Genomic DNA, 15,217 nt, shown 5'->3' on the forward strand with positions numbered 1-15,217 from the left:
TCACAGCTAGATGTTTGAATATAACTACGATGAATGGAATAGTATATATTCTCTGATATATCATCATCATAATACATTATCCTGTAATTATTACGCTATGACTATCCACTAATTCTTTGAAATAAAAAAAAATATTACATCACTGGGGGAACAAGACATTGTATTCCAAATGTCTGGGAAATCCTTTTCAATTTAAATCCATCCATATTTTATTGCTAGAAAACAGATATCAAACACATAAATCCAATCAATCACGGGCCCAACAACCACTGTGCAGCGCCAGATCAACGTACATGTAGCTCTATCGCATGTATTGTTGAACGCCATTGGAGTTGAGTAGAAGCAACCCCAATCTTTTAGCGTCTTTTGGTCTGAGGCGTCCGGGGTTAGAACTCTCGACATCCCGGTTGTGAGATGGACGATCTACCAACTAAGCCAACACACCAAACAAAACATTGAATGACTGATACCTTGTACAAATCTTAATACTCTGCCTCAAGAAGATAATCCATTATACAATTCCAAAGGGAAGGTTATCAGAGATGCCAAGTTCAAAAAAAAGTTATGCGTGAGATTTTCATGACTCGGCGTCTCTGCGCGTGGCCAGTACTTACACTTGTACATTTTGAAAAGGCGCGCGCGAGAGATATAGGCTTCATCACGATATTGATCCATACTACAAAACCCTGCGATGCACGCATGTGATTTGTCGCATCATGTACTAGCTGTGCGCTGACTGCACTCTCGATTCTTCTCACATGCCCACAGGGGTAGACGCGATGGCGTGCGAAGGCGGTCGGCCAGTGTGTATAATCTAGCGAATAATGCTACTTTTTCTCTTTTGCGTCCCGATGCGTTGGAAAAATGGGTGTCATGCATGAGATCGTGAGACAGACCCTGGATGCGTGAGTCTCACGCACAAAGCATGAGACTTGGTAGCTCTGGGCTATCTCACTAGACACAGCGTCATGGCAGCCAGTAAATATTTTAATTTTGAGATGCAACTGTAAGGTAAAGGGTCTCAAAGCTACGCACCACTCTTGGCGCATGCAATTACATTGGCAAAATACACACTCTCAACACAGAACCTGTGACTGCAGTGTTACAAATGATTCCTATTCATACATGCATTTTGTACATAGGCTGCAATAAATCCCAAAATGCAGAGAAAACCCACAACTGACAGTAGTTTGGGAGAAATTGAGGCACAGGAAATACAATTTATTTACAAGATAAGTAGAATATGTAGCCTTAGGATACTTCCTAATCTGGTGCCAAAAAAAAAAGGTGTTTGGAAAACTTGGCAGGATTTTCATTTTTTAGTTTTGCAACATTTTCTTCTTGGGTTATGATCTTTATAATATTTCCCACAATTTAGAGTAAGACAACCTGTTCAAATATTAAAATTGTCATATGATGAAAACCTCCGTTTTGGAACACTATACCCCAGTTTTTCCATGGACCTACTCCATGGTTTTTCTCAATCAATTACTGCCCCAAGTAAGTATCAAAACACCTGTTTCTTGACCTCGGTCCGAAGATAACAAAATAGCCAGAGCGCGGTCCCCGGCAAAGGATGCCGCCATTTTTTATTCACTTACTTTCCTTATTTCGAGGTCGATTTCTTCGTTCAAAATTGAAAATGGACTAACATTGAATTTCTGAATACAATATGCCTTTGAAAATGTGATTAAATATCGAATACAATAATTTCATTCCGAAGGTCCTACAGGCAGAGAAGTCTTACGTACAGCTGTTGTTTATCATTTCGTCCCTGGCCCAACGCTCATAATCTGGCCTGTGGAGATAGCGGGGATTACCTGGCCAAGCAGGGTTGATCAGGCGGGTGTTTCAAAAAGCTGTTAGTATGTAAAGAACAACTGGTGATCCTGTCTTGCGGTAAATGGTACACACCATTGGCGATGATCACCAGTCATTTTTAAAGTCAGTCTTAACTTACGAACAGCTTTATGAAACAGCCCCATGATCTCAAACACGATTTGGGGTCTAATACCGCAGTTTGCAGTCTGAACTGCGGTCTTTCTCTAAACGGGGGTTTGACGTAATGATAGTTTTTATTGCTGTAAAACAAAGTGAAAAATTCCCACCCCCATCAAATACAAAGTTTTGTCACCCAATAATCAATAAAAAAACAGAAACATAATCACCTCCTCTCCATTGATGACCACTCCATCTTCGAGGTCCTGTATGCACAAAATCACATTTCGATCTTGGCCAATATAGTGAGCGACCTGAAATTTAAAACAGACAATCATAAGTAGGCTCGAGTCATACCAGTCACCAATACAGTACCCTAACAGATCAATAAAATAAATAGATAAATACATAAGTTCACAGTCAAAAACTTTGACAATTAACCTGTTCAAGAACTAATTTCCTAAAAGGTTATTATCGTTGGTGGGCTGATCAAATCTTGTATCTCAGAATTTAAATATTTTTATGACAGCTCAGAATAAGCTAGATTTTAGAGTTATAACATGGGTAGCAACCTTCTTTTGCCTTGAGAGTTATTCACAGTTATTGGGAGACTTTTTTCAGACAATAAGAGACTGCCACCATTGGTATAATTTTAAAATACAGCCTTTTTTTAAGCAGACCTCCAAAGTTCTAAATTTTGAGATTTTGTTTTATCAGCCTGCCAGTGTCTATAACATATACAAGCTTTATATAATGATATCTAACTTTCTTTACTGTCTCCTTTATCATTTGATTAATATGTTCCTTTGCATTTTAATTAAATTTATATGTATCATGCAATACAATAAAATATTGCACAGGTAGATCATGCATACCAAAATGTGTGTTTTTAACGTACAGCTAAAAGATCATGCATATATTACTGATATCCTATTCTGAACAATTCAATATAACAAATTTCATTTGATTTGATTTGATTCATTTATTTCCACATACCAATAACCAAAGAATATACAAGAGTAATCATTTTTTTCTTAGCATAACGTAACAATAAGCAAATGACATAATGACATAATGACTAACATATGCATATATACATTCTAACAATCCTATTGAAATACATTTATACCTGATAAATTTCTTCTTTTTTTATTATTAAAACAAATAGCAGAAAAAAAATATATATATACATATATGACAAAATACATTTTGAAATGTGAGAGCTCCATCTTAAGCTTAGAGCTTGAAATTGGGGGATTTGTATTCTGGTGACCCGGGTTCGATTCCCATTTGGTGCGCTAGTGCCCTTTGGTAAGGCATTAATCCTCAGTACCAGGTCCTTCGGAGAGGACCTTAAGCCATCAGTCCTCTGGTTGCTTGCTTACAAGCATTCATGATTTCTTAGCATCAGGTAAAAAAATCATCACCACCACCAAATATTTACCTCGACCATGGAAGCAGATGATCTGGATAGATTATTGATGACAAAGAAGAGGTAGTTACAGTTGTCCTTGGCTTGAGCCTCTAGAGGGAGGTACCTGAGATTCCAGTTGGGTACCACAGGATTAAAATAGGTCATGCCATTGTTCCTGGAGGTTGGAAAATCCAATCCATATTATATTGGTCAAAAAAAGAAATCTGAGAATAGAAATTCCGAAAAATTCATTTTGCCCATTTGATCATACGGGCCCGGCAGCCACTGTGCAGCACCAGACCGACGAGGCTCTGCCTCTTAAGATGTTGAACGCCAAACAGGGTAGCAGCAACTCCCATCATTTTATGTCTTTTGGTATGACGCGGCCAAGGTTCAAACTTCTGACCTCACGATTGTGTGACAGACGCTCTACCAACTGAGCCAACACACCGGTTGAAAACAGTTAATATCATTAGGTACCTGTCCAAAGACAGTGCTGTGTATTTTAGCAGGAATCCTGTACTAAAGGCACCAATGCGTCTTTTCATGGCAACTTTCCTGCATTCCCAAGTGCTTTATCCATGATGAAATAAAGAATAGGTGATGAAAGGCCCCTTGCAGGCTTCCTGCGGGGAAAAACACTGCTCTGACTTTTTGGCAAGGTACATTAGCTTGGCATCACCCGTGCATGGGAGGCAAAAAGAGGACTGAATCACTGTGACCCGCAGGTCTCTACTCCCGATATAACTCAAGTTGCGGGTGTTCAAGAAACTGTTTCTTTAAAAATTTATCATCCAACAAGTGGTCAGAGATGACTTTCCTTGATTTTGACTCGTTGAAAAGCATTGTTATTATATGGTAACTCTCAGATAACACATCTAACAAATCCTATCATGAAACACTCCCCGGATAGACTACTAGACCGGGGTTTCCCCCTCTCATACGAATCATAAAATAGGTTCTTAAGGTACAAAGGTTGCGACTCTTCTCAATCTGGGGCCTCCCCCTAACATCCTGAAGGACATGTTACAGTATATTAGTGTTTTCCACTGTAACATAGCCAATATCTATGAAACAGGAGGGCCATTTTAACCCTAAAATGCCTAGGGGGCAGAATCCATCCCCTCTACATTTTTCACGATAAATCCACCGCGCAAAATTTTTCAACAACACCGTTCGGAGGCTTTTTACATTCAAATCTCGTGCAACTTAAGAGACCAAATTTGCGATGCCCAGATGCGCGATTACGAAATTACTTAACATTTATATGTAGGTGCATGTCAGACCCAAAACTGCGCAAAAGCATGAATTCATGTACACATACAATGCAAATTGTGTATCTAGACAAAATTCATAAATGTATCATTATTTCTATTTTTTCACTGATTGAATTTAATAAATTTTGTCTTGTTTATGATCAAAATTAAGTCTGCAACAATTTCCATCGAAAAAACACTAAAAATCAAGTTGAAAAACAAAGTAACACATAAGAAATTTAAAAAACAATAAAATACATAAGAAAAAGATTGCAATACCAAATTGTTTTTTTTAAGTACATTTGATCGGGGTCCTACAAAGAGTCTGTGAATAAAAATTAGCAGTTTTGAGGCAGCATAATAGTTGATAGAGCAAATGTTTTATTTGATGAATAAATTAGCATAATTAATTCATTGAATGAAAAATCTTACTATTTCCAAAAAATTAACCATACAGCCTTGTAGACTATATCGTACACTATTACTGTACAAATTTTCGCGGCGCTTGCGGGATCGAGGGCCGAGATCTCAGGGCACAGCCCAAACATCAGAGACATTGTACAAACCCACTGTCAAGATTCATGCAAGACACTAGAATTAATTATGGCTTTTTCTAAGAACTCAAATTTGAAGTTCAAGCATTTAGTTCTCCTGTGCCAAATAAAAAGATACAATATAACAAAATCATTTTGAGACATACTGCAATAAATCTTTGATAAAATCTATAGATTGATTACACATGATAAAGAATACCTGAGTGTGAGGTACAAAAGTATTAAAAAAGCAGCGCTTGTAAAAAAAATGTAGTGCCTCTGTGATTGAATACAATTTGTAAGCCATGAATTTTGAAAGACGTACGGCAATACACACCTAAGGATTGGAATGACGATCTTTTCCCTCCAATGACTATCTCGACAGGATCCACCGAGGAAGACATCTCGCTGGACCTCAACCTCCTCCTCCTCCTCGGCATCGCTCCGCCCAAACTGACGGAAGAACCCTGAACAGTGACGTGGGAAAGTAAAAAGTAGAAGATAAAGACTTCTGTGATAGTTGGTTTTAATGTTTGTACCTTCATAAACAAATGCCATTTCTGGAGCACATTTCCAGAGCTGCCAACCTGTGCCGGCCACACAGAAACGTTGTTAGCCTACCAGGGCGCTTACAGTAAATCCAGTCACATCTTTCGGATTGTGAAGTCAAGACATTAATTTCAATGTGTAAGTAATGCATTTTTGTAACATGTAGGCATTGCTGCCACATTACCGCTTGCAACAGAGCCTCTGCTGTCAATATTTTCAATGCTGAAAATCAGTATTTTGCATGAAACCATCTGTATTCTTCTCATTCCTTAATACAAAATAGGAAAATCTGTACTACTTGGCAGCTCTGCATTTCATAAAGAATTTAAACTATTGTAACTTTGCCATGGTAACCAGTCTCAGAAGCCAATCATATTCAAGGTTTACGGTATATGATTGATACAATAATGGCCATGTTATCGTAGTTGAAATTATTTACAGCGCCCCACATGTGTCCTCGCATGCAATAAGCCCTTTTCAGAAAAGAGGCTCACGGATGTAGCATTAAAAATAGAATAAAAATAATAAAATAAAACAAATAATGTCAGATAGTGGTAAGTTTATTGAATATCAGGGATGTAGTCAAGGCTGGCACTTCTAGGTCAAAATAAAACAAATAATGTCAGATAGTGGTAAGTTTCTTGAATATCAGCGATGTAGTCAAGGCTGGCACTTCCAAGTAAAAAAAAACAAATAATGTCAGATAGTGGTAAGTTTATTGAATATCAGCGATGTAGTCAAGGCTGGCACTTCCAGGTCAAAATAAAACAAATAATGTCAGATAGTGGTAAGCTTATTGAATACCAGGGATGTAGTCAAGGCTGGCACTTCCAGGTCAAAATAAAACAAATAATGTCAGATAGTGGTAAGCTTATTGAATACCAGGGATGTAGTCAAGGCTAGCACTTCTAGGTCAAAATAAAACAAATAATGTCAGATAGTGGTAAGCTTATTGAATACCAGGGATGTAGTCAAGGCTGGCACTTCCAAGTAAAAAAAAAAACAAATAATGTCAGATAGTGGTAAGTTTATTGAATATCAGCGATGTAGTCAAGGCTGGCACTTCCAGGTCAAAATAAAACAAATAATGTCAGATAGTGGTAAGCTTATTGAATACCAGGGATGTAGTCAAGGCTGGCACTTCCAGGTCAAAATAAAACAAATGTCAGATAGTGGTAAGCTTATTGAATACCAGGGATGTAGTCAAGGCTGGCACTTCCAGGTCAAAATAAAACAAATAATGTCAGACAGTGGTAAGTTTATTGAATATCAGGGATGTAGTCAAGGCTGGCACTTCCGGGTCAAAATAAAACAAATAATGTCAGATAGTGGTAAGCTTATTGAATACCAGGGATGTAGTCAAGGCTGGCACTTCTAGGTCAAAATAAAACAAATAATGTCAGATAGTGGTAAGTTTCTTGAATATCAGCGATGTAGTCAAGGCTGGCACTTCCAGGTCAAAATAAAACAAATAATGTCAGATAGTGGTAAGCTTATTGAATACCAGGGATGTAGTCAAGGCTGGCACTTCTAGGTCAAAATAAAACAAATAATGTCAGATAGTGGTAAGTTTCTTGAATATCAGCGATGTAGTCAAGGCTGGCACTTCCAAGTAAAACAAAAAACAAATAATGTCAGATAGTGGTAAGTTTATTGAATATCAGCGATGTAGTCAAGGCTGGCACTTCCAGGTCAAAATAAAACAAATAATGTCAGATAGTGGTAAGCTTATTGAATACCAGGGATGTAGTCAAGGCTGGCACTTCCAGGTCAAAATAAAACAAATAATGTCAGACAGTGGTAAGTTTATTGAATATCAGGGATGTAGTCAAGGCTGGCACTTCCAGGTCAAAATAAAACAAATAATGTCAGATAGTGGTAAAGCTTTTTAAATATCAGCGATGTAGTCAAGGCTGGCACTCTCAGGTTACAAGGCTACAGGTAAAAGCCTTCTCACAATCTGCACTTCAAAAATTGACTGTTCACGTGTATGTTACTCAGGCGAGACCAAGGCCAAGGCTTGCAAAATGAGGGCTCGAGGCCGGTTCCAAGGCATGTGCTCCACTGCAAATTCCACACACTAATGGAATGACCAACCAACAATCCTGGATTTATCACTATACCATATCATAAACCTAATACTAAACCTAACATAAAGGTGTAGGGTCTAGCACCGTGGTGTTGCAGTTCTCATTCTCGCCTTGTAATCAAAGGGTCGTGTGTTCGAATCCCACCATGGCCTAGCGTCCATTAGCAAGGCGTCAATCCACAATTTGCCACTCTCCGCCCAGCTGTTATTTGGGTACCCGGTAGGATGCGAAAGCCTATGTAGTATGCCTAGAAATTGAGTCTTGGAACTCTCGTTGGAATGCTCCCCAGGGAGTAGAGAAGGTGCATACAATGTATGCGGGCATGACCGAGGTAATAATATATCTGTAAAGTGCTTTGAGACATCATTCTGATGTGTTTAGTTAAGCGCTATATAAATGCGGAATATTATTATTATTATAAAACCCTTTTGCAACCTTAACCCTATATTTTAGACGAAATAAAGCCCGGAGCAAATGCTGTGTCACCTGAAGGCCAGCCTCGACTACATCCCTGTTCAATACTCACTGTAAGTTGACTGGAAGAACTTTGAAAGGCCACTGCGGGCGGGTTGATAGAAAAGATACTCCGTCACAAGGCAACAGAACTCGTTGTAGTCAAATTCTGGTTTGTCCCCGGACTTGCTACAACTCCTGACGATCTGATCGTAGGCCGGGAAAGACAGGTCTTTCTGGGTCAGTGACCTCATTGCTAGCAGGGCCTAGTTGAGAGAAATAAAGAGGATTTAAGAACAAATTAAGAATTTGGATATTATAAATAATAATACATACATGTAAAGGCATTGGCACATCTAGCTTTGTTTAGTGCATGCAATATTATTACAAATTCTCTTTTAATCTCACGAGAAAAAAAGGTCAATCTCCACTTCAAAAACTTAAAATTCATATCACAGGGAACAATTTTTCTGGTATCGCATCTCATTTTGCTCCATGTTTGAAAGACTGCAATGCATTAAGTCTATTGTACAGCATATTTTTACATGGGACTGTATATTGTTGAGTTGAGAGCTTTTCTCTTATGACCAAAAATGATAATCAAATTTGCAAAGCAAAATTATTCCCTTTATCATACTAAATGAATAAATATCAAATCACATTTGTAAAATATCTATGGAAAAACAAATAATGCAGCAGCCACAGTACCATTACCATTTCATTGTACAACACAAAATTTTTCCTCCAAAACAAAATGATTTTGTTGCTCTTTAAGCTCCTTACACATGTTGGGTTTTTACACTAACCCTATGAAATAAGCTAAAATCTGATGTATTAAACTTAGGGCAAAATCCAGTCATTGTGTCTTCATTCTGACAGTTACAGGACATACATGTATAAAAAACAAGTAAGCCAAACAAATATTGTCATACATTGGGTTGATCAACTTACATCGGTCAATGCTATGTGGCCAGTCTTTTGAAGATCATATGTCCGGAAAGTCTCTTTCAAGTTTCTACAAATAAAACAACAACAACATTCAACAAATATTGCAGAATTATCAATTAAGGATACAAAGGGGAATAAAGACAAGGTTTTGACAGGCATATACAATAATAATAATGATAACGGTATATGTACCCAGAATAGCCACTCCAGGGGCCCGTTGCAGAAAGAGTTGCAATCAATCGCAACTCTAAAAATCATTTGCAACTTGATTTTCAACCAATCAACAGCGTGCATTTGAGACTTGCGATTGATTTTTTGACTTGCGTTTAAACGCAACTCTTTCTGCAAGGGACCCCAGTTCCGATAACTGTTCTCCCAGCGGGCCCTCCTATAATTACTACCCGGCTTTAGCTTGACTACCTAGGCACTCTGAGCATTCGAGGAATTTCTTCCTACCATTCACCTCGCATAGGTCAAGTTCTTGAAGGAAAAAACGCCAAAGGCTAGAAATCGAACCCACATCCCTTAGGAGAGAGAAAAACGAGAGTGATAAGAGAGGAAATATTGCCTTCCCACATACACAAACAATAATTATATTATGGTATATTGGATGGCTCAAAATGAAATACCAGAAATATTCCAAGAGTTTGGGAAAATATTGACCCTAATGAGTAGAATATTTCTGATATATCAATGAAATATAGCCATCCGATATAATTATTGTCATCTACACAACCCCCCCCCTCCAAAAGAAAAAAGAGGGAAAATTTGATCTGATAAGTCATATCACTTATCACCACTTTAGGGTCAATTTTTTAGTCATTGACTTGTAACTTAAATGTAATTCATTATGACGTACATGTAATTGAGTGCAATTGTGATCTATGCTGCGCATCACATTGCTTTCATTGTGGTATTCACGCATTCACACTTGACTGTAACCCAGGGAGCTTACCGTGTAATTGACCATACTTACGGGACAAGGGTAGATTATGGTCAAAATATCTAGCAAGATAAATTATGAAAACAGAATTGTAACAAAATGGCCGATCGAAACGGGGGTAGGAGCGAACTTTTCGTTTTTTGAGGTTCCAGTATGTGCCCAGATGTCAGGAAAACTGCCACTCGTTAGACCTTCATCCATATAATCGTGGTAAGTGCATAATTTCTGTTTTCATAATTTATCTTGCTAGATATTTTGACCATAATCTACCCTTGTCCCGTGAGTATGGGTAAATACACGGTGAGCTCCTGGGTTAACTTGACTGTTGAATATGGTCTTATGCTCAACGGTAAGCACGAACCCATGGGATATTCATCGGATTTCGGTAATTTTTAGGGATACGCTCTGACACTGCACAGGCAATTGATGCAGACCAAAATACGCATTTTTAATATATGGCTAAAACACTCTATATAGATGATACTATATAATGACCCTAAAATCAATGGAATTTGAAAGACTCAAACTGTCTAAAAGTAAGTCGACTTTATGAAAGTTTATTTCAAACAAGTATAAAAGGAATCAAGGATACCAACTGATCTAACCAGTTTTTAAGACCTCAAGAGTTCAGTGAAGACATCAGTTGCTAGCACTGGCATAAATCCAAGCTGTCAACATATTGTTCATGGGAGGGGTGAACTCTTGTTGCATCCCCACTATTGAATCCTATAGTAGTATGACGTCATGGATTTACACCCATGGTTGCAAGCACACGTACATGTACATGTACGGTGCAATCCCTTATCCCTCAGGGCCTCGTTGAATAAGAGTTACTATTATGGTAACTTTGCTCTCCAGTGGTTACTACCAATCAAAACCAAGGATTCCATGAAAGTTACCATTGCATGGTAAAGCCACCATAATGGTAACTTTTACGCAATGGCGCCCTGATCTTACTTAGAAGCACTTTTCTAAAACAAAAGAACATATAAAATCACAAAAGGCAAACTCATTTCCTTGTGACATTAGAAAATACAATAACTGCTACTAATAAAATTCAAATAAATTAATTTCATCAGTTATTCCCACAATAAAGTTATTAGCTCCATATTAGATCTGCCATTCTTTCCTACTGAACATAAGGCTCTGTCACATCTTTCCATGCAAGACTTGCATGGACTTGTGGGTGACAGTATCTGGCACGTATCTCACACGTGGCACAGTTGCCCAAAGGAGCGCTGTCAAATCTGATTTGCATGCAGATAAGTTTTGAACATAATCAAATCTTGTTGCAGGTGAACTGTGGGTGATTGCCCACAACTCAATCACCTGCAAGGCTTGCATGTGACAGGGCCTATAACACTGATATAAAGCCACTTACATCAGTCTAAGTCCTATTCTGACATCCGGGTACTTGACTGGCTGGGCCCCGTCGCTCAGGCCCAACTCCGGGATCGACACACCCTGGTTCAGCACCTTCGCCGTGCAATGGAGCGCGGTCTCCAGGTCGTCAAAGATCGGCAGACACTGTCTCTCCACCAGGTCGCAGAGGAAGGCGTGGGCCGTCCCCATGTCGGCCAGTTCCCTGTCGGGGTCATAGGGGTCATCATCATTACTGAGGTCAAAGGTTAAGGCAGCGGAGGAGGTGGAAGAAGTAGTGCTGTGATGGAGGCATGAAAGTTAGTTTTGGGTGCTGTGATTTCTATTCTAGTTACCATGGCGACAACAAAAAGGTCAAAGCAAATAATAGTTGGTTACCGTGCACGGTGAAAGAGAGCGTAAGAAAACAAAGGAGATCGAAGTACAGAAATAGGAAAAGAAATTGTTAGCCCAACACATTGATCAGAACAAATGCAATATAAATACAATAGCCTGATTGGCAGAATAATAATTTCTAAGCAAATGTTTGACAAAGAAACATGAAATAAATGTTTAATACATCGACCCATATTCTGAAGTCAGGTTTAACTTCGACCACAGTGTAACTCTGTGCTAGAATTATGGGAAGCCAATAATTCAACAATTTTTTTATAATGTATATCTCTTACGTTTACTATTTTGTTTCCTGTAGCATTCATTGGCCCATATTCTGAAGTCGAGTTTAACTTAAACTCAGGTTTAAAGTTGTGGTTTAAGTATGGACAGCCAAGAGTATCAAAATTTTTATTAAGTTGTATGTTTCTTATGTTTACTGTGCTCTTTCCTGATTATCGATGGTGAAGACAATCATCTATTTATAATTCCCACACAATTATGAATGATTTGAGAGCCAGATGAGTTCAAAAATGATATCTCTGCTGTTAGTGATTTATGTAGCAACTGGCTGTCCATACTTAAACCACTTTAAACCTGAGTCTAAGTTAAACCCGACTTCAGAATACGCGCCATTATGAAGAAAAATACTTCAGAATGCAATTTGAGTGTCAAATGAGTTAACAAATAGGATATTATTCTGGATTTGTACCCCAATTGGCTCTCCATAGTTAAACCACAACTTTAAACCAGGGTTTAATTTAAACCAGAGTTCAGAATATGGGCCATCAAATACAAATGATTTTTTACCCAAGTTTAGCAAATGAAAAATACGAGTGAATTTTCTCAGAAATTTGTTAATTGTGCACAATATTTAATATTGTTTTATCAAGTGAGTGGATAATCTCATATGAATATACATGTATAGTGTTAATTTTATTAATCATAATAATGATGGCTTAAAATAAAGAGAAGCTGAGGTTAATAAGGTGCTCAATAAGTTGAAACAAATAATACAGATTAGTTTCTTCCCCAAAATGTTAAGGTGGAGTTATGAAGAAATAATGGCAACAATTGTTTAGTGATGTTAAGAGCATATGTAAAAAAAATACTGTTAATTATGTGTGACAAGGTATACATGTAAATGGCAATCTTGACTAATAGAGGGTATGAAAGTCTAGGGGGGGTTCATGAAACAGTGGTTTTTACTGACAAATTTGCTCTGGGCAAATCAGATGCCAGGATTTTGGTAGCTTAGTCACTTAAAATAAATAACTTTTTGTTTCATGAGATGTTTCAGGATGTTAAGTAAACATTGAATAAACAGGACAACATTTAGGATTCAATAGTAATAATGAGTAAATTCACAGAGGCGGTTTGAAGACAATGGACTCTTCAAAGTCTGTGGCATAGGTAACCTTAACTAAGCGTACACTGAATAACAACATTTGGTAGAATTAATAAGCATAAACCATGATAGCTGTGTAGGAGTATATCTAGAAAAAATCCACATGTACCTTTTTCAGAAGTTATTGGATCTTTCCCAGTGTAAAGGATACCTATGTCACAAAACTGTAATAGCCCAAGGACTTCATTCAAACCACAGTTGTCAAATCCTCCTAATGGGTATCATTGTCCCTTCTATAATTAAAAGGCAAATTCATTACAGAATGACAATAATATTTATCAAACTGAATGCAGTTCTTATTATTTTTTTCTTTGCATGAACAGCAAAACAAGAAATACATAAATATACAAGAACACATCAATATGGGTGACACAAAATACATGTACATGTATGCTACTGTGAAATTTGACATAAAAAGTATATAAAAAAAGCATTTGAGAGTGATTATCCCTTCTTTTTGTAACACATCATTTCATGATCGTAAGCTAGTGTACATGTATATCAACAAAGCACTTTAGGCACATAATTTCTGTAAGAAAAACTGATGTTCAAGGTAAGATCTATTTCGACCATGTTATGCAGTCAGCAAGAGTAGGGCAGGATATCAAACATTCAAAGTTGTGGACGCAAAAGAAAGGTGTAACTCCCCATTATCATGTAATCATAGCTTTTAATATGGTACAGGTAAAGGAATTTATAAAACTAACCAACATGCACTTTATAGTTTCTATGTAGTTTTCCTTGTATTCTTTTATGCATTGTATCAGCATTACACTCACTGGCAGGGATTTTTGTGAGAATAAAACACTGGTTTTGTGTATTTACATGTAGGTTTTGTTTGGTTTTCAAAGTTGGGGGTCTCTTTGAGGACTGCACACCATCCGCGTTTACGGTATATGAAAACATTTTATCGTTCCCGTCACTAATTGCAATACCACACGTGTCACAACAACGGTACCAAAAATATGAAATAGGAGTACACCACTGCTTAGGTCTGAAATCCTGAAATATAAAGTGGACTTCACTGGATAGGGTACCATACATGTAGCTCGGTAGTATAAGCCTCTGGACTTTTAACCACAAGGTATTGGGTTAGAATCCTACGACAGAATTGTCATCCTTTGACAAGGCATTTATCTACATTTGCCACCCTCCACCCTGGTGAAGTAATTGGGTACTACATGTAATTCCTTGAATGCATGTTGAGTGTCCAATTAGGGAAGACATGCTAAAGCAGTGGTTATAGAGTACAAATTTCTTTATAGGAACATTGTATAAAGCTCTGTGTAAACGTTGCATATTATCATTAGTATTCATTTCTTTGTTTAGCATACCTTCTAGAGAGGAAAGTGATATATGGATGATGTTCAGTCCTAATTTCAACTCCCCCCCCCCCCTCCACACCCCCTCTATCCCAGAGGGTTCCATGGCAGACATTTGCATAGCATGAAGATTTTATATACAAGCAGGATTTTATATTTTTAAAGCAGGCTTGTTGAATAGCTGTATTCTGAAAATAATGTCATCTCTATATGCAAACTTGCCACAATGATAGCAATAATTATCTTAATTGAGTACAATGATACCAATAAACTGTATATGAATTGGCTACAACAATAGCAATAATAATTTCACCTCTAAATCTAAATATATACATTGATAACAATGATAGCAATAATCTATAATGATACAAAATACCATCTGAACTAGCTACAATGATAGCAATAATAATTTGGTTCCTATATTTTCTCGGAATTGGCTACAATGAGAGGGATAATATTTTTATCTCAGTATCCTATTCTGCTATTAATGAAAGTGATACTCTCACCTCAAAACCTGAATTGACAATTCTGAAAATATTTTCATCGACTAGTTTCTCTCTGCATCGGCTACAATGAAAGTAATCATAATTTTGCCTCTACATCTAAATTGC

At 37.5% G+C, this 15,217-nt stretch overlaps 1 protein-coding gene across 2 annotated transcripts in view; it reads right to left on the minus strand.

Moving 5' to 3' along the window:
* Positions 1–15,217, minus strand: part of LOC121428834 — a 30,556-nt gene that overhangs the window by 600 nt on the left and 14,739 nt on the right. Inside the window, exons 8-13 of one of the 2 annotated variants that reach the window (XM_041625700.1) lie at positions 11,506–11,709; positions 9,185–9,248; positions 8,307–8,499; positions 5,479–5,608; positions 3,383–3,527; positions 2,169–2,252 (exon numbers count right to left, since the gene is read on the minus strand). In XM_041625700.1, the coding sequence (XP_041481634.1) occupies positions 2,169–2,252; positions 3,383–3,527; positions 5,479–5,608; positions 8,307–8,499; positions 9,185–9,248; positions 11,506–11,709 (820 nt within the window). Of the gene's footprint in view, positions 1–2,168; positions 2,253–3,382; positions 3,528–5,478; positions 5,609–8,306; positions 8,500–9,184; positions 9,249–11,505; positions 11,785–15,217 lie in introns of both variants that reach the window. The other variant, XM_041625699.1, reaches the window with a different exon arrangement.

The sequence above is a fragment of the Lytechinus variegatus genome, chromosome 15 (genome assembly GCF_018143015.1).
Source record: "Lytechinus variegatus isolate NC3 chromosome 15, Lvar_3.0, whole genome shotgun sequence".
NCBI classification, from domain to species: domain Eukaryota; kingdom Metazoa; phylum Echinodermata; class Echinoidea; order Temnopleuroida; family Toxopneustidae; genus Lytechinus; species Lytechinus variegatus.